The 22,983-nt window shown below is 46.7% G+C and overlaps 1 protein-coding gene across 1 annotated transcript; it reads right to left on the bottom strand.

The window, feature by feature from the left end:
- Positions 1 to 1,850: 1,850 nt before the first annotated feature.
- Positions 1,851 to 22,305, bottom strand: LIX1L (limb and CNS expressed 1 like). Its single transcript, XM_054010582.1, has 6 exons — positions 21,938 to 22,305; positions 15,167 to 15,330; positions 13,905 to 14,045; positions 11,240 to 11,335; positions 8,333 to 8,410; positions 1,851 to 8,118 (listed from the first exon to the last, which is right to left on the bottom strand). Exons 1-6 carry the CDS (start codon positions 22,224 to 22,226, stop codon positions 7,876 to 7,878), a joined length of 1,011 nt encoding a protein of 336 aa, XP_053866557.1. The 5' UTR covers positions 22,227 to 22,305; the 3' UTR covers positions 1,851 to 7,875.
- Positions 22,306 to 22,983: the final 678 nt, after the last annotated feature.

Raw genomic sequence — 22,983 nt, 5'->3', positions numbered from 1 at the left:
AGAAGTTGCTCTTTTAAGCTTCCCCTCTCAGCCAAAGCTTCTCGGCTGCTCTCCCTTTACACTTCATGTGGCAGCAGACAGGGCAGTGCATGCATGAGCAGTCGGGAGATCTGAATTCTCTTACATCCATCCCGTAACGCCTCTGTGCCTCAGTTTCCCCATCTGTAAAGCTTGGGCTAATACCTGCCCAGTGCACACTGTTAAGTGCTTTAAAAACACTTGGAAGATACTCCGATGGAAAGTCCCAGAGTAGGAACAAGCAGATTTCTAATTCACGAAGAATGGTCATAGCAATAGAAATACAAAATAGTTAAGTTACCATTTGCACCATTTGGTTTTAGGTACCCACTGATTAGGGTAGCTGTTCCTGTTCTGGTGCATTTAAACAGATGATAGTCCCACGCAGAAAGTCCTTGTGAAGCGGGGCGAGGGGAGAAGAGGGAAAGAAATAAGAGAGAAGATGGTGTGGAGATAGAATTGGGGGGTGGGGAAGTTAAGTAGCTAATTCAACAAGGCCAGTGAGGGCAATGCAAAGCAAACATTCTCTTTTCACAAAGATTTAAGCCAAGGCTGGTGTAGCAGGACCCTGAGTGGGACTTCAGTTATTACACTCCCTGCTCAGACAGAGAGTGCTAGAACCAGAAGACAGCTGCTTTTGATTTACAAGTGCCTGGGATACGAGGTAGTAAGACTTAGATCTGGTCGACACCTAAAGTATAGGTACGTTGCTTTGGGGGGGGGGGGGGGAGGGAGGGAATTGAAAAATCCCCCCCCCCGGAATGACATAGTTAAGCCATTCTAAACCCTGGTGTAGACAAGATAGGGCGACAGCAGAATTCTTCTGGCAGCCTACCTATAGCGAGTGTCTTGAGGGGGTGAATTTACTACAGCAATGGGAAAAAAAACCCTTCGGTCACTGTAGTAGGGGTCCACGCTACAGCAGCACGTGTGCCGCTGTAGCGTTTGTAGTGTAGACATACCCTGACAGTGCCTTCAGCGGAGATACTCCAGGCCAGAGGAGCGACAGCCTGCCACACTGCAGAGCCACAAGGTCCAATGTGCAGAACAGCTAATGTTAGACGGCAGTATTGCCTTTGGGGGACTGCAGCCATCCGACCCCCCATTGGGGAAAGACCCTTCTGTAAAGAGGGTGTGACGTGGCAGCTGCGAGATCTGGCCTGCGCCTGCCAGCTAGCACCGTAATGGCAAGGCAGAGCTGGTGTGATATTAACAGGGCTCAGAGGCTCTGTGCCAGGAAAGATGGGTCAAAAGAAATGCTGTTTGAATTGATACAATCAGACACCCTGCGATACTCCAGCCAGCAGGGACTCATTAGCCAGCAGCCAAAGAGGATAAGGGAGTTATTCCAAGAGGCTTCAGATGCCCTGAGCACCCAGCAGGGAGCATAAACAGCAGCAGGAAAGGCGCTCAGAGCAGCTGACAGTCCCCCTTTGGCTGCAGGAAAGCCATTCCTTCTGCAACGTTTAGTGTTTTAAACGAAAGCTCAGCAGTCCAGGTGCTTCTGCTGACAACCGTTACAGCTCAGGCCAGCCTGGCTCAGACCCCAGAGCAACAGCCCGTAAACCAGGCAGAAGGAAGACTGGAATATTTAGTTTTTCCTACCCCCATGGCTAGCGTGTGTCTTTAGTTAGTTACTAAAGTGGAGCAGGGGAGATGCCGGTTAAGAAGCCAACAGTCCGCTGATCTTTGTACTTTGCGGTGGAAATGGCAGACACTCAAGCGATCTTTCGAATGCCCATGGTGCACCTGAATAGGGGGATCTAGACCAAATGCACACTGCAGAGTTTGTCAATCCAGCACGCCTCCCTAGGAAGGAAAGAGAAACCAGCTCCTCAAAAAATCTATTTTATTGTATAAAATTATACATACAAAATCCATGTGAAATACTGATTATATGATATAATGGAACGAAGGCAGAGACAGCATGTGAAAGGTGATTTATCTTACTGTAGTGTTTGATTCGGAATATACGGCATGAAGGCAGGAAAGAAGAGACATTGGATGCTTAGGAAGCCAGGATATTAATAATGCTGGTACTACGGATTAGATCGACAGCCAAACTTCCCCCTTGAAGCTCATGGGGGATAGAGGTTTCAAGACAACTTGTGATTAGAAGGGGGGGCAGGGGCACGGGAAAGACACTCACAGACACTTGATGCTATTTATAATAAAGCTAAACTGGGTCCTGCCCAGGAAATGCTCTTCCCAGTAGAAAAAGGCATGAGGCAACGTCCCATAGCTCTGCATCAGTTCGTGGAGTGTCTACAATGAGATGCCAGGGCTCTAGATTAGCAGAAACAGGCAAATCCTCTGGTGTGGCTCTACTTATAAAGACAGATTTTATTATATACATATAAAAAACTACCTCCACTACGGTCATGGAAGTCTGAGAGCCTGCCCAGACTCGCCTGGAGGAAGATTCACTGTGTGAATGGATTAATGGAATTGGAGAAGGCTGATATACGCTAACATATCATCCTTTTAAAACAAACTGCTGTGGGTGAAGTCTTGATATGCCTCTCCTACTGCAAAGAAGTCCCATTAAAGAGAAATAGTCTTTGATCACAGAAACCATGTAATCCTTAAAAAGTTATGTTAAGAACATAAGAACGGCCATACGGGGTCAGACCAAGGGTCCATCCAGCCCAGTACCCTATCCGCCGACAGTGGCCAATGCCAGGTGCCCCAGAGGGAGTGAACCTAACAGGCAATGATCAAGTGATCTCTCTCCTGCCGTCTATCTCCACCCTCTGACAAATAGGTTGTTTTGTTTCAATCCTTTGTTTCAAAGCTTATGTTTGCTGCCGTTTTTGGCACCAAAAAGCATCTGAAACGTATCCCTTACGATTCAGAGTATAACACTGTGCTGATGATTGAATAGAGTTAGCATTTCTGTTTTAGTGGAGAACCATTAGGGTCTCACATAAACAAATAAATACACCTTGAAAAGATCTGTAATTAGCACCGAAATGAGGAGCCGACAGGCCCTAAGAAGCTTCCAGTGCTTGCTGGGAGCTGAAGTGCCAGACTTCAGAAGGGGATGAGTTTGATTATTCAGCTGTCACAGGGAACGCAGCCTATGTTTGGATAAGTGAGGACATTTCTAATGCAGTTTGATTTCTGCAGCACCACCCTGTGTCAGCAGTAGGGTTAATACTAATTCAGATTAGCCAATTTAAAAATAAAATAAAGTCCAACATGGATGAACTGAGGTCTAGGCCCATATTCTGCCCTGCACCAAGCAATGTGGGAGGAAGGTGTCCAACTCAGGGAGCATCTTATGCCTCCAGGAGAATCATGGAGGAATTGTGCCAGCTCTGGCCCACTGACACATTAGAGCAGCCCCATAGCTGCTCTAATTTATGTCTATTGGCCCAGGTCTTTATGGCTTATACACAACTGCACTCCATCCTGACCCCAGCACCAGGACAAGGAGTGTGGTGGCCAGTCAGCACAAGAGCTGGCTAAGTGAGAACTTCCCCATGACAGGTGAATTCTCAGTTAGGGCTAGATTCGGCCACCTTGCTCTGCCAAAGTGGTACAATCCGGTCCATAATTCAAAAAGTAATTTGATTGTGGGCTGCTCTGCACTGGAAAGTTAGATCAGCATCACTACATGTAAGGGGTGTGAAAAACCCACACCCCTGAGTGATGTAGTTAAGCCAGCCTAACCCCTGGTATAGACACCGGGAGGTTGACAGAAAAATACTTCCGTTAACCTAGCTACTGCCGCTCAGGGAGGTGGATAATCTACGGAATGGGAGTGCCCCTCCCATCGTTGTAATAAGTGTCTACTGAAGTGCTGCCGCTGTAGAATTTTACGTATAGATGGCCTTAAAATAAAGAAGAAACTGGAAGTAACATTTCTGGAGATAAACACTTCGGGTTCCAATGCTGTGAACGCCACCTCTCTCATGTGAAGGTACTCAAGGTCTTAAGCATCTGCAGGATTAGATCCTTAGACAAGTCAGTGTCACATGATTTATTTTAACGCTACCCACAAGTGGAAATGTTCGCAGAAAGTTAAGACTCTGTGCTGTTTCTAGAGAAAGGAAATGATTAAGTGTCTTAGTAACGGTCCAGAAACCAAGAAACCAACCTGAAAACCAAAAAACAAAACCCAAGAACTAAAAATACCATTTACAAATCAAGTTTATAAATGCATTAAACATTAATACTATCAGGTAAAAAGGCTGCATATAAAAATATATATACACATATAAAAACCATCAGACATAGGCTTGTTAGGACTGGAATACAACACTAGAAGGCCGAAGAATAATGCAATTGCTTCTTGATCTCCCTCTTGTGATAACATTGCTTCAATATCCACATGCTACTAGTTGAAACATCCTCCGCAAGAGGCTTCTTGAGAAAGATGGAGTGGGGTTGAGAGGTGATCTCTGTGGAGATACCAAAAACTGTGGCAGGCTCCTGCTCTCGGAGTGGGACCTCAGAGACTAGTCTCAATTAGTGAGACACCAAGAGCCAACGTGAGAAGAGATCCACAAGGATCCTAAAGTGGTAGAAATTTTTTTTTTTTTTTTATAAAGTAAAAGACAGCCTTTGACTCAAGATCCCACAAGAGATCCCATCAGCTCTTCTGGATTATATGCTGAAAAGGCTTTAAAGTGTTATGAGGAAGATTATTTTGTGCACCAGCAAATCATTGCTTTGTTAGACTGCACTGTCTAGCTGGCTATTTAACCTGAACTACACTAGTGAACGGAGAATACAAAATACTGTACAAAGTGCTCAACTGTTACCCCCTGCTTCCCCACCGCCTGAGGCCTCCTACCTCTTCAATGCTGATTAGAGGAAAAGCCAAGAGATCGTGACAGACATCTCGTTTGAATTACAGGCAAATCTATTGCATTGCACACTACATGTTGCAAATCAAACAGTACAGAAAATGTACCACGTGGCTGTTTTACAAAACATTAGTTTTCCCCCTACTTTGTAAAGGAAGAGTCTATGACAACGGCCTTGGATGACTGACCTACGAGCAAGCTTAAAACTGGTCCCATTACAGTGTGGGCGTAGCTGACAGATACTTTCTGTACCATGGCTTCCTACTCCATCAATCCCCGTGCCTTTTATGTCACCACAAAAATAGATTTAGATTTGCTATTAATTGAGGGAGCCCAATACTGTAACTTTTCCTTTACAAAACTAATCAGACATTAGCAAGCCCCCACAAAGCAGGATACGAGATTAAAGAGTCCCACATCCTTTCAAATAAATGCCTTGCACAGCAGGCTTACAAAATCGACAAGTCACTAGATAAAAGGTAAAAAGGTTTGGTAGTTATGATCTGAGAGATTAGTTATTGCTGTAAACTGGAAACACTAGAGTATGACTTCCTGTTAGGAATATCAGAAGCTACGCTTTTGCTTTTTGAGCATTAATATTCTGTTTCAACTCAGCAGAACCAAACGGATCTGGATCTTTGATCAAAGTGCAAGTTTGGGCTAAGGCCCCACAGCAAAATATGAAATATGGGCTCCCTAATGCCCATTAGATTTGTCCCGGAGATGCACAAAGATCAGAAATCCAGGAACTTGGATGGTCTGGGCTGGAATGACTTCCCATTTTTCCCCTGGTGCGAGCAGTGAAATGTTTTCAGTTTGTAACCAGAGCAATTAATCCCTGGCTTGCATTGTAGTGGCATCTATGTGCACAGGAGAATTTAGCAGACTGGAATCATTTGAGGGCCAATAAGTAGTAAGGGGTGCCCAAGGTGTTGTTAACCCCTTCCTTCCCCTGCCCCCCTAACTGTGTAGAAGCCAACAATCAAACAGTTCTATGGTTGTGCTTTGATTGCATCTTCAGTAAATATGGCCTGATTACAGTGCTCGCAACTGCCCCCATCTCCACAAAGCTGCAGTTTTTCTGTCCACGACAGACATCCACGAACTATTTCTGAACATGAGGTTTCTACGTGGGCAGAATGGATAAACCCCCGGAGATTTCTTTCAACTCTCTTCGGGCAGTCGGGTAACTAAGAAACAGTTCGCAACGGAGTGCCTAGCCTGTTAGGAAAGCTCGGCGTCAGTCCCGGGGATAAGCAGACCCTAGAGAGGAGCTGGGAATGCAGTTTTTCGTCTCTTGATTGGGTTTCCCTTTTGTGCTGCTATTCTGCAGCCAGTAATTCCCCCCTCTTTCTGCTCTAAATCTGAACGACAGACACAGCTGGGTATTTGAAAGGATGCTTTTAAGCTACGTGTACTACGGGGCTAGTATTTATACTAAGTGCGGGGCTCTATCAGTTTAAAAAAATAGTGCAGATCTAGATTTACATTTCAGGAATCGACACTGTAACAAACAGAGCAAGTTCCAAAGTGGAGAGTAAATGCAGCCCTTTGCAGCCTACTATTATCTATTTTGCATGGGTAATCTAAACCTTTTAGGGAGTAAAACCATGTAGGGAGACTGTTCTTGGCATCCTCAAGACGGATCTGACCCATATTATAAACAAGTTAGTGTGCTATAGACTAGGTGCAGCCCTGTTTATAACTTGGTTCAGACCGCTTTACGCCGGCCAAAAGAAACCAAGTGTAGCTGAGGCTGAACCATAGGGTTTGGATCCAGATCTGACCTTCCACAGCTGGGGACCAGCTGGATCCAGGTTCTGCTTCAAGAGGTTAATACAGTTGTGGTCAATAAGGTAGTAAACACAGGGCCTTTGGTGATACACCTGGATCAGTTCCCCCAATGTTTCCATTAGCCAGTTCTAAATATCTGGCAAGTGTTTATTAGGTCTTCCTGAAAAAGGTTTAGTCCGACATTGTGTTCAAAAGCAACCCAAAGCCAGGTAGCTAGCATGGAGACAATAGCATGACACCAGACAGTGGTAGGATAGCCTCAGAACTCTGGCGTCCCCAGCCTAGGCGAGGTGAGACTAAGTAACTTATGAAGATGCTTGACTTCTAGGAAAGTGTACTGTCCACTTCATAGCACCACCTACTAGTCAGCCCATTCCAAGCTCATCCACTCCTGCAGGGCTAGGGTCAAATCCCCTAAAAGTCCAAAGGGGATTCAAGAGGGGGACTGCAGAGCTCTCTCTAGTACAGACGTAATTAAAAAGCTGAGCCCAATTCCTTAATACCAAAGCCAATCCCTTAACCACCACCAGAGTCTTGTAATTTGGTATTAAGTTTGAACATGTGTCAGCAGCTGATTCTTTCTGTACAAGAGAGAAAAGATCGAAGCTCAAAACAGATCCAAACATCCCATCCTGTAACACTTGGTGGAGTTTTAAATCGGATCTCAGATGCAGATGGCAATTTTACAGACTGACCCCATATTTCTATAATGGAGCAAAATCAAAATCCCAGATCCGAAATTCCATGCGTGTGCTCTGAGGTGCTCTCCATTGGAGCATGAATTCTAGTACAAAGGAGCAGAACATATTGCTAAGTGCTGTGCTTTTCAAAAAGAGGGGTTTGACCAAACCCCTCAGACTGCAAAAGCAGAAGGAAAGGCAGTTTTGCGTAACATACCATCTGGATCTCTTCAAATCCAGATCTCCCTGGGGAAATGCTACATTTCCATTGAATACGGTCATCTGTACAGTACCTGGGTTGAACGGAGGTCTTTAGAGTAGTGTTAACACTGAAAGGCTGTTAAAGAGAAGGAATTCTTTAGCAGATAGAAAGCTGAAAAGTAACCTAAAGGCTAGTACTAAGTGTAAAAATCTGTACAGAAACGTTTAAAAACATCTTAAAAAAATGTGCAAATGGGCCACGACTCTGGAAAAAGAGGCAGCTATATGCCCTAAGTGATACGGTACAGATCCCTTCAATGTGGAATTGTTAGTAGGCATGGGGAAGCTGAACAGTTTGCGTGCAGCGTCTAGCAGTTGGAGGTGTGCATGTTCCCCAGCTGGCCAGCCGCCAGCATCAGGATGTCTTTCTTCTCCTTGTGGAAACGCAGCTCTTTCCCAGCCAGTCGGGCTTCATCCAGCTCCCTCTCCGTCGAGGACAGCTCTCTGGAAAGGGCTCCTGGGGTGCTCTGCTCCCTGTTCACCCAGTCCATGGCCATCTGGTTCCTTATGTCGTCATCCAGAGCACGGTGCGAATAGTGAGCCAGCACCTCCTAGGGGGAAGAAATATGACGGGAGCTTATGAATGGCGAGTCGCTAAGAACACGCGCGTCGGCTAGTAGCATCTGGCTCAGTGGCACACGACAGCGTGATGGGAAATGAACGACGGGGCTGGATGAGCACCGAAGCAAAAGGTCCAAGAATCCCTTAGGCACCTGCGGTACTGCTGCCAAAGCAGCGCTCAGCCAGCGCCCGGGCCAGCCTTACCTGCCGTGAGCACTGCCTCTCTCGCATGGCTTTGAGGCTGCCATTCCAATGCAACAGCTGGAAGACGGTCATCAGCTCCTGCGAGGGGAAACGGCAGTTAGCTCTGAAGGGCAAGAGCATCAACAGAAGGAACTGGCGAATCAAGGGAAGGGCAGCAATGTACACAGGCAAAATGCTTCTCTAGCACACAGCTGAAAGCCTTTCTGTGCCGTAGAGCCCTCAGGAGGCAGCGTTCCCTAGTGGGAAGGGCACTGGACTGGGACACAGGAGACCTACTGTGACCTTGAGCAAGTCACTTCACCTCCTGGTGCCTCAGTTTCCCCCTCTAAAATAAGGATAATGATACTGAGCTCCTGTGTAAAGTGCTTAGAGGTCAGCTGCTAAGACGTGCTAGGGCTACAGCTGGTAAGAGGTGCAGATTATTATTAGACAGACAGACTTAGGTGGGGAAGACACACAGGAGTGAATTAGTCTTTCCTTCCACTTACATTTTTGCCCATCTAGTTACTAAGCTCGCAGCAGGGAGGGCTTAGTGGTTTGATCAGAGGACTGGGAGCCAGGACTCCACGGTTATATTTCCAGCTCACCATGTGGCATTTACAGACCGGTTCTATTCCCTTATCTGCAATCCTGGGCAAGTGGCTTCATCTTTCTAGATCTTTTCCCTCACCCGTACGTTAACCACCTCACAGGGAGCTGACGCTTCAGGAAAAGTTTGTGAAGTGCTTTGAACTCCTTGAGCAGAACAGGCTAGAAGCCATTACTGCTACTTAGATGATAAGCTTCACAGGGCAGGGACCGTGTTATGGGTTTGTACAGTGCCTACCACGGAGGACTCTAGACTGACTGGGCCCTTCAGCACTATTGCAATATAAATACATTTGTGATCACAGCAGGCTTACTTAAAGTTGAGGCCGTGCTGATAAAGTCCTACAGTACAGAGAGATGAAAAGGGCCATTCATGGAACAACTATTTAAAAGGACATATGTTATTGTATAGGCTGATCCATCAGCCAAGAGCACTGCCCAGGCCTTGCATAGCTAGACAGAAGACCACTACCAATGACGGGATGGGAAAGATCCTTCAGACTGCTGAATCTTTATATCTCTTCTGCCCGTAACATCCTCTGTTGGTGCTTCCCTCTGCCCTTTTCATCCCCAGAGCTATTGCACCAGACGCTGGCCGGTGATAGTGCAGAGCTTGGTTGTAATGGAAACGGGGCAAACGTTTCTCTGATGGCCGCACAAACCCCATTCCATAAACTCCCACAGAAAGCCAGGCTTCCCACAGACAATGCCGCCAGAGGAATCTACAGGATGTGGCGTCAGTCTGTGTAAACAGGGCTATTAATATAAACACTTATCCTCCGCCTACAGAATGTTACCATTCAAGGGAGAGCAGCCGGGCAAAAAGTCAGTGTCAGGAAAGTTTGCTTTCAGCAGAGAGTTCCAAATTAAATAAAAACTAAGTTACGAGCTTAAGGAGCCTGCCTACATGCATGAAGCTGCCAAGCTCCTTTGAGCATCTGGCAAGTGAAAGTAGGGTCTATTTCTCCCCTTCTGAGAATCAAATCCCTGAATCCGGATAAATCAGCTACTAGTGGGGAGTGTGTAAAGTCCCTGTTTCAAGTTTCCAGTGACAGTAATATCTGTACTTCCATAAAGGGCCTTTCCTCCAAGGATCTCAAAGCACTTGAAAAAACAATTAAACCTCAGAATACCCGAGAGGTAGATGGCCCCATCAAACAGAGAAGGGAACACGCAGAAAGATGTGGCAGCAAGTCAGATGCAGAATTGGGAACAGAGTCCCAATTCTGTGTGCCCACTGCTCTAGCCATTGGACAAGCCTCCCTCCCAATGGCAGGGAATAAACCCCAGAAAAGCCTTGGCTCCCAAAGCATCGTCTACACTGATTAAAGGTGTATCTATGAAGTGAGGCGATGTCTACTCCGGAGCTGGAGATGTACATCGCTTGAACTGGGAATTACATTATACTAGCTTTGATTGAGCTAGCATATAGCAGTGTAGCCACGACAGAGGGACAAGCTACAGTCCCGACAGAGACCCTAGGTACGTACTCGGGCGGCTAGCCTGACCAACCAGTTCCACTGTGGCTACACTGTATCAGAGGGATAGCTGTGTTAGTCTGGATCTGTAAAAAGCGACAAAGAGTCCTGTGGCACCTTATAGACTAACAGACGTATTGGCTACATTGCTATTCTTAGCATGCTGACTCCATCAAAGCTAGCACGCACGTATCTACCTGAGCTGGAGATTACACCTGCCAGTGCAGATGTACCCCAGGTAACCAACTAAGATGATCTCAATGATTTCAAGACTTCAGTATGCCTAATTCTATACACTTACATAGTGCCTTTCATCCAGATACCTTCAGTTGCTTTAAAATGGAAATAGCTAGCCCATGTTCCCCTCTCTGAAGATAAATGACAACAGGTGAAACGACTTGCCCAAGGTGTCTCAGCCACCAGTGGAAGAGCTGGGAATAGAACCCAGAACTCCCAGTCCTCTAACCACTAGACCATGTTGCTTCTTGCATTACCAATATATTCCAATACTGAAGGCATTGCACAACCCCTTCCACAATACTGGTCTCTGTGAGCGTCTCCAGAGCTGTTTTAATCAGAGGGACACCCAAAACAGAACCCTGCACAATCCAGATATTGTTGAACTTTGGAAGGCTTGAAAAACCCTGGTCTGGAGTCTGTGGCTGGAGCTCCAATCTAGCACTAAGGGTATAGCAACACAAAAGCCATAGCAGCACGTGCTTTCTGAATGCACAGGCCTGGTACATTCTGTAGCACTGAATGATGTGACTAGAAGATTTAAAAAAAAAACAAAAAACACTTTAATCAAGACTGGAGCAGGGAATCAAGTTATGGATAGTACCTGAAACTCTAACATTGATTTTCCCTTGTTGGATTCCAGCATGAAACGGAAAGCACCAATTCCAGTGTTCGGGTTATCGGCTTCTTCTCGATTACCCTGCAGCAAAGAGGAATATTAAAGAATTACAACCCCTAAACAGAAAAAGGCAACCACACAGCTGGCACGCTGCTAAGCAGTGTTCCCACATGGCTCTACTGCTGTTAGTCAGACATTTTCAGGCTCCACAGACTTGGTTTGTTTGTACTCTGATGAGGCAAACTTTAACCACCTTGAATGTTTCACAGATTCTACAAACACTTGCATCTGAAGAAGTGAGGTTTTTACCCACGAAAGCTTATGCCTAAATAAATCTGTTAGTCTCTAAGGTGCCACCAGACTCCTTGTTGTTTTTACAAACATGGAAGAGATTTTGAATTCCTCCAACTCCCAGTAAATAGTGTGCTCTTGCTCGGAGACGTCCCAGGACAGAAGCGATCGGGACAAGACAAAAGCCAATGACTTGTCTCCATCTTGGAGAAACGTGATGATACTTTACAGCAGCCATATCTAGATGAGGAGTGCTCAGAGGTACTTTGGAATTAACTGGATTCAGGTGGACAACAGGAAGTGGGTATTCACCCACGAAAGCTTATGCTCCAATAAATCTGTTAGTCTTAAAGGTGCCACAGGACTCTCTGTTGTTTTTAACAGGAAACCTGAGATTTGAGCAAGGAATCTTGGAACACCCAGAAAATGTAACATCTGTGACCTGATGCTCTGGGCAGATTTCCTCATGCATACTTCCACAGACTTGTGTGAGCTATGATGGCTTATATTTTCATGAATCATAGAAATGTAGGGCTGGAAGAGACCTCAAGAGGCCATTTACTCCATTCCCTTGTGCTGAGGCAGGATTAAGTAGACCTAGAACATCCCTAATAGGTGTTTCTCCAACCAGTTCTTAAAAGCCTCCAAGTTGATCTAGTGTGAGGGACCAGCGACCATTTCAATGTCTTTTGGACCACCAGGATCATCACTGAAATCCAGCAATACCAGCTTTCCAAGAGCTACATCGCAGTATTTTCCTAGTTTCAGTAGTTGATGAGGTAACAGGTCTTCGAGGTCACACTTTGCATGCCTGTTGTATCTTGTACTTGCTGACTAGCATATTAGCCAACCACCTCATAGGATCTAGGCAAATTTTGACCATGATTTCAATGCAAATGGTTTCATGCTCTTGGCACAAGACAGGGGACTGAATTTGACTTCCAAGTCCCTTCCAGCGCTACATTTCAATGATGAGATGCTCTCTTTCGGTAGCATTTAGGATTGTAAGATTGTTTCACAGTTCACAGAGTAGTTTGGGTTCCATTAGGTGCTGTGTGAATGCACAGTAAAAACTCATTCTGACAAAGTAGGATTTTGGCACTAGGAAGTTTAACATGCCTACCACCAAGGATATAAACAGGTACGGCTTTGTAATGCATCTGGCTTAAATAACGAGGCTGCACACAATAACAGGCTGATCAGAGAAGCTCCACACCCCAGGAGTTCATCAGGTTTGAACATTGCAGCAGGCTCAGTAATGGAACGGAGTTGATCTTGCTCCAGGCCCGGTGAGCACCAGGAAGTCAGACACTGTTTTTGAAACAGCAAGGTGCAGTTATCTGTTACATTTTGATGGGGGCAGTGCCTTGTAAAGTCTTAACAATATTCCCCCACCCCCATGCAGTTAGAGAAACTTTTTTGATGCTTTCTGGCCTAATTAGTCTTGTTTTTCAGAGGCTATCCCTATAAAAGTACACAGGATCCCAGATAGGTGGCAACCTTACATTGACTGTAACATCTATGGCAGAGAAGTCACCATGTAATAAAATGCTCCTGTTTTTAAATCACATGCTCCATTTTTGTGTCATCAAGCCCTATTACAATGAATTAGGGGAACATTTTCAAAAGCTCTAAGGGATTTAGAGCACAAATCCCCTTGAAAGTTAATGGAGCTGGTGCCTAGTTCCCTTAGGATCCTTTGACAATCCCATCTTGCAGGCATTCCAAGTAATACCACATGGAACCCACTATATTCCAGCAAGTTATTATACACCTTTATCTTCTGCAGAAGAAAAAGAAGAGAGACTATCTAGTCAACCTTTCGGGTTACTGGTAGTACCAGACATGGGCAGGCATTGAGTAAGCCAGTCTTTCATTTTAGCTCACATAAAAGCAGTTCTATACAAGAGAGACATTTTTATATTTAAAAGAAACTTGGCCAGAATTGTAGGAAAGGGTGTGAAGTGCTTCTCCTGGAAGTGGAATAACTCCAAACTTAACAGGCCCTCAACAGTGGGAATGCTGAAAACATTAAGGGCTAAATGGTGCTCTCCAATACACCAGTTCAAAGTAAGTCTGCTGATCTAACTGGAGGCAGATTTAACTCCAAGTGCAGGGCTGAGAGGATAGATGGAGAAGGGAGTTTGAATCCAGGAAGGGAACAGTTTGAGAGAAAACAAGAATTAGAGTAATAGTTTATTTTTATTTTTAGTATTTCTGTATCATTCCAAGAATCACTGGAAAACCTGCCATAAGGGTTTCCAGATGCAAAAGAAATTTCCCTTCCCATAGATTTATGAGATTTTCCAACCAGTCTGTCCCTATCAACTGCAACAGTCAAGACATTCAAAGCCCTTACGTTGAAAGACGCCAAGGCTTCCGAGACACTCTTCTCAATGAACTCATCCGTGATCCTCCGGGAGGGGTGCTCGTTAAAGACAGAATTCATTAGTGCAATCTTCGCAGCGCTCCTCCTGGCTTCAGCCTTGGTCGGACAGAACTGGGGACAGACGTACATGCCATCAGAACAGAAAAGCAGAGACGGCCGAGATCAGTTAAGGCCGACACACTCCAAAGTTCTCCCCGCGTATACGAAATGGCTGTTAAGTGGCAGTTGTTGTGAAGTGCTGGAAAGCTATTTTCTCAGACATCCTGAAGTCATTAGGAGTGTGTTTTTAAACCACAGCAAGCCCAGCCATACTGAATGCAAAAAATTAAACTGGAAGTTGAAGTCAGCACATAGTATGTGGACATGGAAATACCACCAACTGGATTGCCAACAAAATTAATTATCTTAAAACCAAAACACAGCCAGCCTTCTCTAAACACGAGGGCTACGCTGCAGGATGGGGAGGCAGTTCAGCTGCTGGAATTGTTTCTTTTGGATGCCTTCTTCAAACCAAGACGAGAGCATAACTCGGCCTTAAGCCACTGCAGGAAAGGAATCCGAAATGCAATCAGGACCCTGTGTGATTTTTGGACTTTAATCTTTCTGGTTAAGTATTTGGATTGGACCTTTTCCTTCGCAACAAAGGAAAGGCAGAGGCTATTGATCAAGCCTTATTAGTTTGGCTGCCAAACTTTTCTGAGCATCTTGGGAAGAGACACTGGGTCGAATTCAGAGCTGTATTAGGGATTGAAACGCTACTGAAGTTCATGGACTCTAGAATTCACACTGTAACCGTACTCAACTACTTAACCCTGTGAAGCATAAGGCATTTAACTTAAGGCAAATATTGCTATACAATAGTTATGCTAACACTTGCCAATTGCCTTAGATGCCATGTATGCAACCTCACTATTTGCAGAATCCCTATTAATTCCCTGCAGTGAGTATGTAATCCTGGGGTAACATAGCTAAAGCAAATCTCAAGCTAAAGACAACCACTGCACTTACCATGTTGAACTAAGTTGGGTTGGATTTATCCCTCTACTATGGGTCCGGATCCATCTGTGTTTTGGGGCTCCCAGAAAATCTCCAGCACCCACCCCTCACAGCGAGGAATTTGATTCCATTAGAACGGGGACTTGAGGGAACTGATAGACTCCCCTCAGCCAGTTCTATGGAGAATGAGCTCTGTAGCTAGAGCCACTCAAGTCTCTGTAGCCATGTGGTCCTACCTGGAAGCTACCAAAGCAGCTCCCCCCAGGCAAGGTGACATAGCAGACATAAGGGGGGCTGTTGGAAGGGACCATCTCATACACCACCAGGGCTCCGTTTTTCAGATCAGCACCGCGTGACTGCTTCATCTGCCAGAACTCCTGAAGAGCTTCCACAACGTTCACTGAAGATATAGAAGTCAGGGGGAAAAAAAAAGTTAAGGACGGATATCAGAGAGAGAAATGGTCTTTTCATACCGCAAAAACTGAGCGCAGGAAACGGAGCCTGAGAAACTGGTTTTACTGCTCCCCACTTGTGATTGCTGGTCTACAGAAACCGAGAGTCACTTGCACATTAACACACATTGAGCTGTACCAATATGACAGCAGGGTCCCTCCCCATGGAGCTAACGGTCCAATTCTGAGAATGGTCAACTTCAAGCAGAATTGTAGGTGCTCAGCACCTCTAGACCCAAGTTCTAATCTTGAGACACAACAGTCTAAACATACAGTGAGTGAGTTAAAAGGCAAGGCTTTTGGTAGAGAAATTTTCCTCTTAGAGAAAGCTGGTGGGGTGTGGGGTGGGAAGACTGAAAGGCTCTTGGAAGAGTATTTTAAAGAAGGGATCGGAGTTAATAAGGGAAGAAATCAGCAATGTCTTTTTCCTAAAGGCAATCTATATTGGTAGTGATGTGTTTGCCCCTTGCTTGGGCCAATCAGCTGGGCTGTCAGTGTCAGGAATCGGACTGGATGCGATTCTTCAGACATTTAAGACCACAAAAGATTCTGCAGTGTTCAAGTGGCACGGTGCGGCAGATGGCAGGGCTAATTAGAGCCAATAATAACCACACTGACCTGCCCTGGCACTAAGATGCCCAATGGAGATCACCTGCCCTTAAGTCAGACATTTCATGTCCAGTTGGAGATGGTCACAGTTTTAAGGAGCAGCACAGAGGGCTCATTCAGAAAAGGCGTGGGCTGCCCAATTCAATCCTTCCCTAATTCCACTGACATTTGGGTGGGAATGGAGAGGCCTCATTTATGAATCATGACGGTCTTTCTGAATGGGAGGCGGTATAATTGAATGGTGAATCCCATACTAAAATAAGGAATATCATTTTTAGTAGAAATGTTTTGTTTTTTTCCCCCATTCATGTCAGGAAGCCAGAGTCCAAAGCATTAACCCTGGCTTACTTTGGCAATTATGGTCCTTTCAGGATAAGAGCCAGTCTTTAACAGTCTTCTAGATGTTCCTTAAATAAGTAGAACATTTGCTATCCTAGATTCGAGCAGATATCCCACCTCTGCCTGAGGACAATACCCCAATGCTTCAGAGAAGGCAAAAATCCCACTACGCACCCAACTGACTGTGCAGGGCTGCACATGGTGGAAAGATTGCTTCCGAACCTCTGTGGTGATAAGCGTGTGGCCAGGAGCATGAGATTCAATCACTCTTATCTTTGCATACGTGAAGGAATTACAAACATTATTCAGGATTCCCTGCAGCTATTTCACGTGCTGTGAGGGAAGAAGCATTTCCTTTTATTTGTTCTAAATTTATCTGCCCTTAACATTAGAGCAATTCCTCCTGCCACTGGAGGGATCCCACAGCTGCCATCAAAATCCTGAGTCTGAAAATTCTCTCTAAGCTACTTTCTACACTAAATAGTTCTAGGTTTTTGCGATATCTAGTTCTAGGAAAATCCTCTCTTAATGCATCTTCCTTACCCTTCTCTGGGCCTTTTCCAACCTCAGTTATCACTTTGAAATGAAGCAATGTACAAAATGAATTAGAGTAACATTTTGCGAACAAAAGAATGCTACTGGAAAGAAGAGTTAGGCTCTTCCATGCGGAATCCTGCTAGAGAGTTATTCCAGTTTCTTTTACAGAAAGACAGAACAAGCAAGAGGACTCCCCTGCTTACAGAAATCCCCCCATGGGAATAGGACAAGACGGAAGATCAGTTTGGTGACACAAAGAGTACCACGTTAGGTACTTCAAGCTATCCAGCTAAACATTTTATTGGCCCACACACTGTACTGTAAGTAACACTTTAGGTTTTCAGCCATGCGGTTTTCAGGATAAGAGAACTAGCTTTATCTTATTGCCTCTGAAGTTATTAGTTTCATTAGCTTCCTGTAGAATGGAACCAACAAGATAGTTACCTGAAGTTTCTTACTAAAACATTTTGCCCGCCTGCCTCAGATGCAGTGTTTCAGGGAGTTAGTTAATAACGAGCACTTGGCTTGGATCACTTTCAAGTTTGGGGTATGGATTTTTCCCTCAAACACACAACACGGGGGCAGTTTTAAACCCGAGAGTCACAGGGAAACGTACACAATCTATGTGGTTCCTGGCCAGCGCTACAGCACACCAGCCAGAGCACGGAATTCAAACATGGGCAAGCAGATTCCCTTTCTACTGACAAGATAAATCATGCATATAATCCCCACGGGGAGCCAGAGACAATGCCTTATTCAACAAACAGTCTGACACCCCGTTTGGCACAGGGCAACTGAATCTTTGCAGCTATCACCGAATACCAGCAACTTCGCAAATGAAAAACTGAAATTAAGCCACATCAAGCAGCATGAAAAGTCTGAAATCACCCCTCCTCGTTATTATGAACATTCAAAACAATAAAAAGTTTGTTAATTTAGTTAAGACAAGAAACGGGATGCTGAGCGCCTAAGTGGAGGTAACAAGGAGACACTGTTTAGCCAGCGCATGGGACTTGAGTTCTCAGTGTGAGACAAGCTCCTTTCTATGTTGCACACTGCTTATTTGTTTTGCAGGGTGCTTTGTTAGCGACTGCTGGAGCATTAGGTCTGGCAGCTGAGGGAGTATCCAAGAGGTTCTCTCTCAAGGACTGAAATCGGTGCTTCCAGCCCAACAGAGAATGGGGGCGATTTAAAAAGAGAGAGGAGAGAGTTAAACAAGTAACTGGAACTCGGCAAAGATACTTTAAAAGAAAAAACTGCAAGAGAAACTCAACAAGCCTGGTTGCTGTGAATGGAAAAAAAGACTTTAAAAAAATAATAGTATCAGAGCTTATGGTATTTCTTGAATAGTCTGTCTTTTCCCTTTCAGCATAGTTACAGCTGAATAGCGCTATAAAGGCCACACCACCATGCATATTTATCAGGTAATAAGTGCTTAGCCAGTGGAGTGATCTTTCAGCCAATCGGACGGCAAAGAGCATTTGTTCACGGCGGCATACGGATTCTGGGGGGAAGACAACTTCCATCTTGTATTTGTTCTGGGTAGCAATCTTCAGCTCTTTGCCGGACTAGAGTTCTCAAAACGCATCACCGATTCACCCCCATCATCCCAAAGAGACCGTGCTTGAAATGGATGGATTCATATTGTTCAGAGTTAGGGTGACCAGATGTCCCGATTTTATAGGGACAGTCCTGATTTTTGGGTCTTTTTCTTAGATAGGCTCCTATTACCCCCCCACCCCCGTCCTGATTTTTCACATTTGCTGTCTGGTCGCCCTATTCAGAGTTCTGCTGCTGCCATGTGAATTAACAGGAGGAGGAGTGGGGAGATGGGAAAAATCAAAAGCCACAAGGGAAGAGGACTGGAGGTTCTGATCCAAACAGGATGTAAAATAACATCTGTTTTGCAAGCCAGAAGTTGGATGCATATTTTGGCTGTGACCCTTTGAGAAACAACTGAAGATGTTGAGTTGTCCAGTTTTCCATTAAAATATTAAAACTGTTATGAGCAGGCCCAACCCTGCTCACAACATCTGATGACTAGGTTCAACCTGGAAAAGTGTCATTAAGATCAGCTTTTTGAAGACTCCTAGTGGCAGCCAGAATACTATAGAAAAAGTAGTCATTTGAGACACTGCTTGACTGGGAGAGAGGGCCAACTGAATCAAATGGTACATTCATTTAGTGCGGAAATGATGTGTTGTTATTAGCGCAAGGGACCACGTTAGGACAACTCAGTTATATTTGCTGCTGACTTGCTGTAGGACCCTGGAGGGTTGTTTTCCATCCATGCCTCAGTTTCCCTATCTCTAACCAGGGATGTCACCAGGAGGTTGCCAGGTTTATTTTAATATTTAAAGTGCCCTAAGATCCTATTGGACTAGTAGTGACAGAGCATATACATGGCTCTTTACAACCTTAGGACATGTTCCCACCCCCAGAACAGTTTATCGTATAAATGAGAATGTGAAGCAAAGCAGAGCACTTGGGGTTTGAGAAGATACAAGAGTCTTGAAACGAAAAGGGAAGAAGATTGTTGGGATTTGACAGAACAGAGGGGCCGCGAGGCAGATGATGTATCAACTTCCATCTTGCATACAAGACACCAGTATTTAGCCAAAGGAATTTTAACACATTTGAGAACTGCAGCCACTGGGTCAACAAGCTCTAACATTGACACTGGCAGCAAGTGGTCCAATCAAAATCCCTGTTCAACATTTATGACCATCACCCGTGAGGGAATGGAAAATGCCATGCACACATGCCCCCCATCCAGAGAAAAGCACAGAATCTACAGAGTACTACATGGAGCGAAAGCTTTTCTCCCTTTTCAAAACTTAACCAGTAGAAAAGCAGCAATTCCCACTTCGTTTTGTTACTTAAAGCCAGGCCAGGAAGAGATGTAGCCCAGTCACACATACATAGAGTGCTTTGGCCATCAGTCATATCAATTGTTTATTGCCTTGGAGCGTAGACCCCGGTCCCTGTATTGTGTATATGATAGCACATCTGACTCGCATATTAAATAAGGAAGAATAAGTGATTCCACATGGTGCTGAAATGCTTCCAATGCATTCAACTCACATAACGTCTGCCAAGCATTTATCAGTTAGGATGTGTACAACTGCATCTACTGGACCTGCCGCCACAACCGGAACTCGGGAACTCGAAACAGTTGCAGAGCATCTCCAGATGGGTGGGGAGAAGGATACTTTCCACCTTTGTGCCAGTAAAATCTGAGGTTTAATCCTCTTTACTGCTTCCACATTTCTTAAGAGGACCAGGTGGGATGTGCAGGAGACTCAGATTTGAGGCTTCGCTGGAGCGCTCTCATATGAATTGGGAGCATCTGAGGCAATACTTGGAGTCCTCAGGATGGGGTGTGGTGTAGTTAACACTCCCACAGCAGCCCACTTTAGTGCAGACATACAGTCTGAGGAGCTAGTCACTTCTTCCACTCACTGTTAGTGGTGAAAAGAATCGCCTGTAGTGGCAGGTAAGCTGAGCAGGGAGAGGGATCTTACGGAAAATACAGTCACTTAGAATGCAAGCAGGAGGGTGGGAAAAAAGGAAACCATCAGTATGCCCAGCAAAACACCCTTCATAGCTGCCTGGTGGGTGTGAAAGAGCCTTTTGTCAGGCACTAACCAGAGAGTAAAGGTCTCATACACATGCTTAGGACCCAACCATTAACACACACCAACCAGGCCGCCCAGAAGATTCAGGGGGCCTGGGGAAAAGCAATTTCGGGGGGCCCTTCCATAAAAAAAAGTTGCAATACTATAGAATACTGTATTCTCATGGGGGCCCCTGCAGGGCCCGGGGTCTGGGGCAAATTGCCCCACTTGCCCGCCCCCCCACCCCCAGCCGGCCCTCCACACAGAGCTGTCAAACAAAACCTTACTCCTCTGATAAGGAGATTAGTAACTGGCGTACATTTATGCAGCAAGTTACAGAAGCACCATGAGTTTGAAACCTACCCATCTTCAAACAGAATAAAGAATTGTTCCAGATCCTACACCTAACCCCCCTCCCCAACATTCCTGCCCCCCTGCCAGTCTTATAGTGACATTTACCTATTTTTTCCAGGCCTAAGTTTTCAAAGACTAGTGATTTCAATTGACCAACCTGAGACACATTAAAGGGACTCGATTTTCAGATGCCAGATGGCTCAGCACTGTGTGAAATACAGGCCCTTTTAGGGGTCTCCGGTTGAGCACCCAGGCAACCCCCAAGTGAAAACAAAGGACAGGGGGAAAGAGTGCAACTGACATGATGCAAAGTATTATCAACTGCAGGAGGTGAAACGGAATGATCAGCTGTTTGCCTCAAGAGCTGTCCATTACCCTGATCTTAGGGACCACTTGTAAAGAGAAAGGTTTTTGTTTTTTTAAAGAGACATTATAAGAGAAGAGCAAACACATTAGCAATGTCTTCTGCTCACTTCCAATCCCCTAGTTCACCTCTGCCACATACATACATACATCCCTGAGTGTAAGGGTATCCCCAGCCCCTGGAGCCCCCCGTTAGAAGTCAGGATGGAGTAGCAGGTCTCCTTCCTCACCTTTACTATATCCCCAAGTACAGGGAGTCCCCCCTCTGAAGGGCCGGCAGAGTGGGGGGATCTCCCAGCTCCCCCCTTCTCACTTCAATAGTCACACTGCTTGCGGGGGACGGGGCCCACGCCCCAGGACCAGGTGGCCCTGCGGTGTGGGGTAGGAGATCCCGGCTCCATCCACTTCCCGGATTCAACAGGCCTGGGGATCCCCAGTGTGTCTGTGGGGGGCTAGCCGGGATCCCAGTCCTTGGGGCAGGGGGACGGTCCCCCCCCCCCCTCCCCTCACCCAGCCGGGCCCTAGTGCGGTGTACAAGGGGTTTAGCCCCCCCAGGGTTGGGGGAGGGCTCAGATGGGGAGTGCCACTCACCGCAGCAGAGACCCCCCCACCCCCGGCTCAGCCACAGCCCTGAGGGAGGGTCTCCATCGCCGGGGGAGGGGGGGGGGGTCCCTCGCACGGCGGGTGCCGGTCACCGGGGCGGGGAGGGGGGTCCCCCCGGTGAACCCTCACTCACCTCGGCCGTAGCCCTGCGTGTGCTTGGCGAAGCTGCGCACCACCGCCTCCACCGCCTCGCGCAGCACGGCCGGGGGCCCCGCTCCGCCCGGCGAGGCCCCCGGGCCCGGCAGCCCCGGAGGAGGCGGCGGCAGCACCAGCCCCGGGGGCGCCGCCGGCAGCGGGGGAGGAGCGGGGGGCGGGGGGGCCGAGGCTGCCACGGCGGGGGCCCCGGTCACCCCGGGGCGCAGGGAGCGCAGCGTCCCCACCCCGGGCTGCAGCCGCTGGGCGCGCACCGACTCCATCATCATCGCCGCCGCCTGTCGGCCTCCGTAGCCTGCCCCGACTGAGCCGAGGAGGGGGCCGCGCGGCCCCGGGGCTGCCACTCACCAGGCGAGCTGCGGGGGGGGGGGGGGGGGGAATGGGCGGGCCTTGCAGGATGGAGAAGCCAATCGCAGCGCAGAGCGCCGGGGCAGAGGCGGGGGATTAGAAGACATGGCCCAATCACCGAGCTGCTTCCCAAAGGAGTGGGCGGGGGGGGGCTGAACGTGAGCCGTCCAATCAGAGCTCGTGTGCCCCAGAGATGAAGAAGGAGAGAGGGTGGCCGAATCCAAAGAGAGTATTCCCAAGAGAGGGCGGGGTTTCAAGGAGATATACCCAATCACAGCCCGCATCGCTAACGATGACTGAAGAGCGAACGAATCAAAAGATTATCATTTGAGGGGGCGGGGACTTCTATAGTCGCCCAACCAGTGACCTGGCTGGATGAAAGTGGGCGGGGAATGAAAAATCTAGCCAATTTAATTACGCCTCACTGGAAAAAAGACGAAAAATATGATAATACTCCAATCACAGCCCAGGCTGTGCTGTCAGGGGGCGGGGACTATGGGATTTAACCAATTAGAACCCACCTATCTCCTGCTAGAGAAGGACAGTCATGTTCTAGCGCAATGGATCCTGGGAGTGTGGCCAAGTGCAAGGAATTCTGGGAGTTTGGCCAAGGGCTGAGAATTTTGGTAGTGCGGCCACGGATTCTGGGAAAGTGTGGCCCAGGGCAAAGGGTTCAAG

Source organism: Malaclemys terrapin, chromosome 21 (assembly GCF_027887155.1).
Source record: "Malaclemys terrapin pileata isolate rMalTer1 chromosome 21, rMalTer1.hap1, whole genome shotgun sequence".
In the NCBI taxonomy this organism is placed as follows: Eukaryota; Metazoa; Chordata; order Testudines; family Emydidae; genus Malaclemys; species Malaclemys terrapin.
The sequence above is the reverse complement of the archived record's forward strand: the minus strand, read 5'-3'. Positions and strand labels throughout refer to the sequence as shown.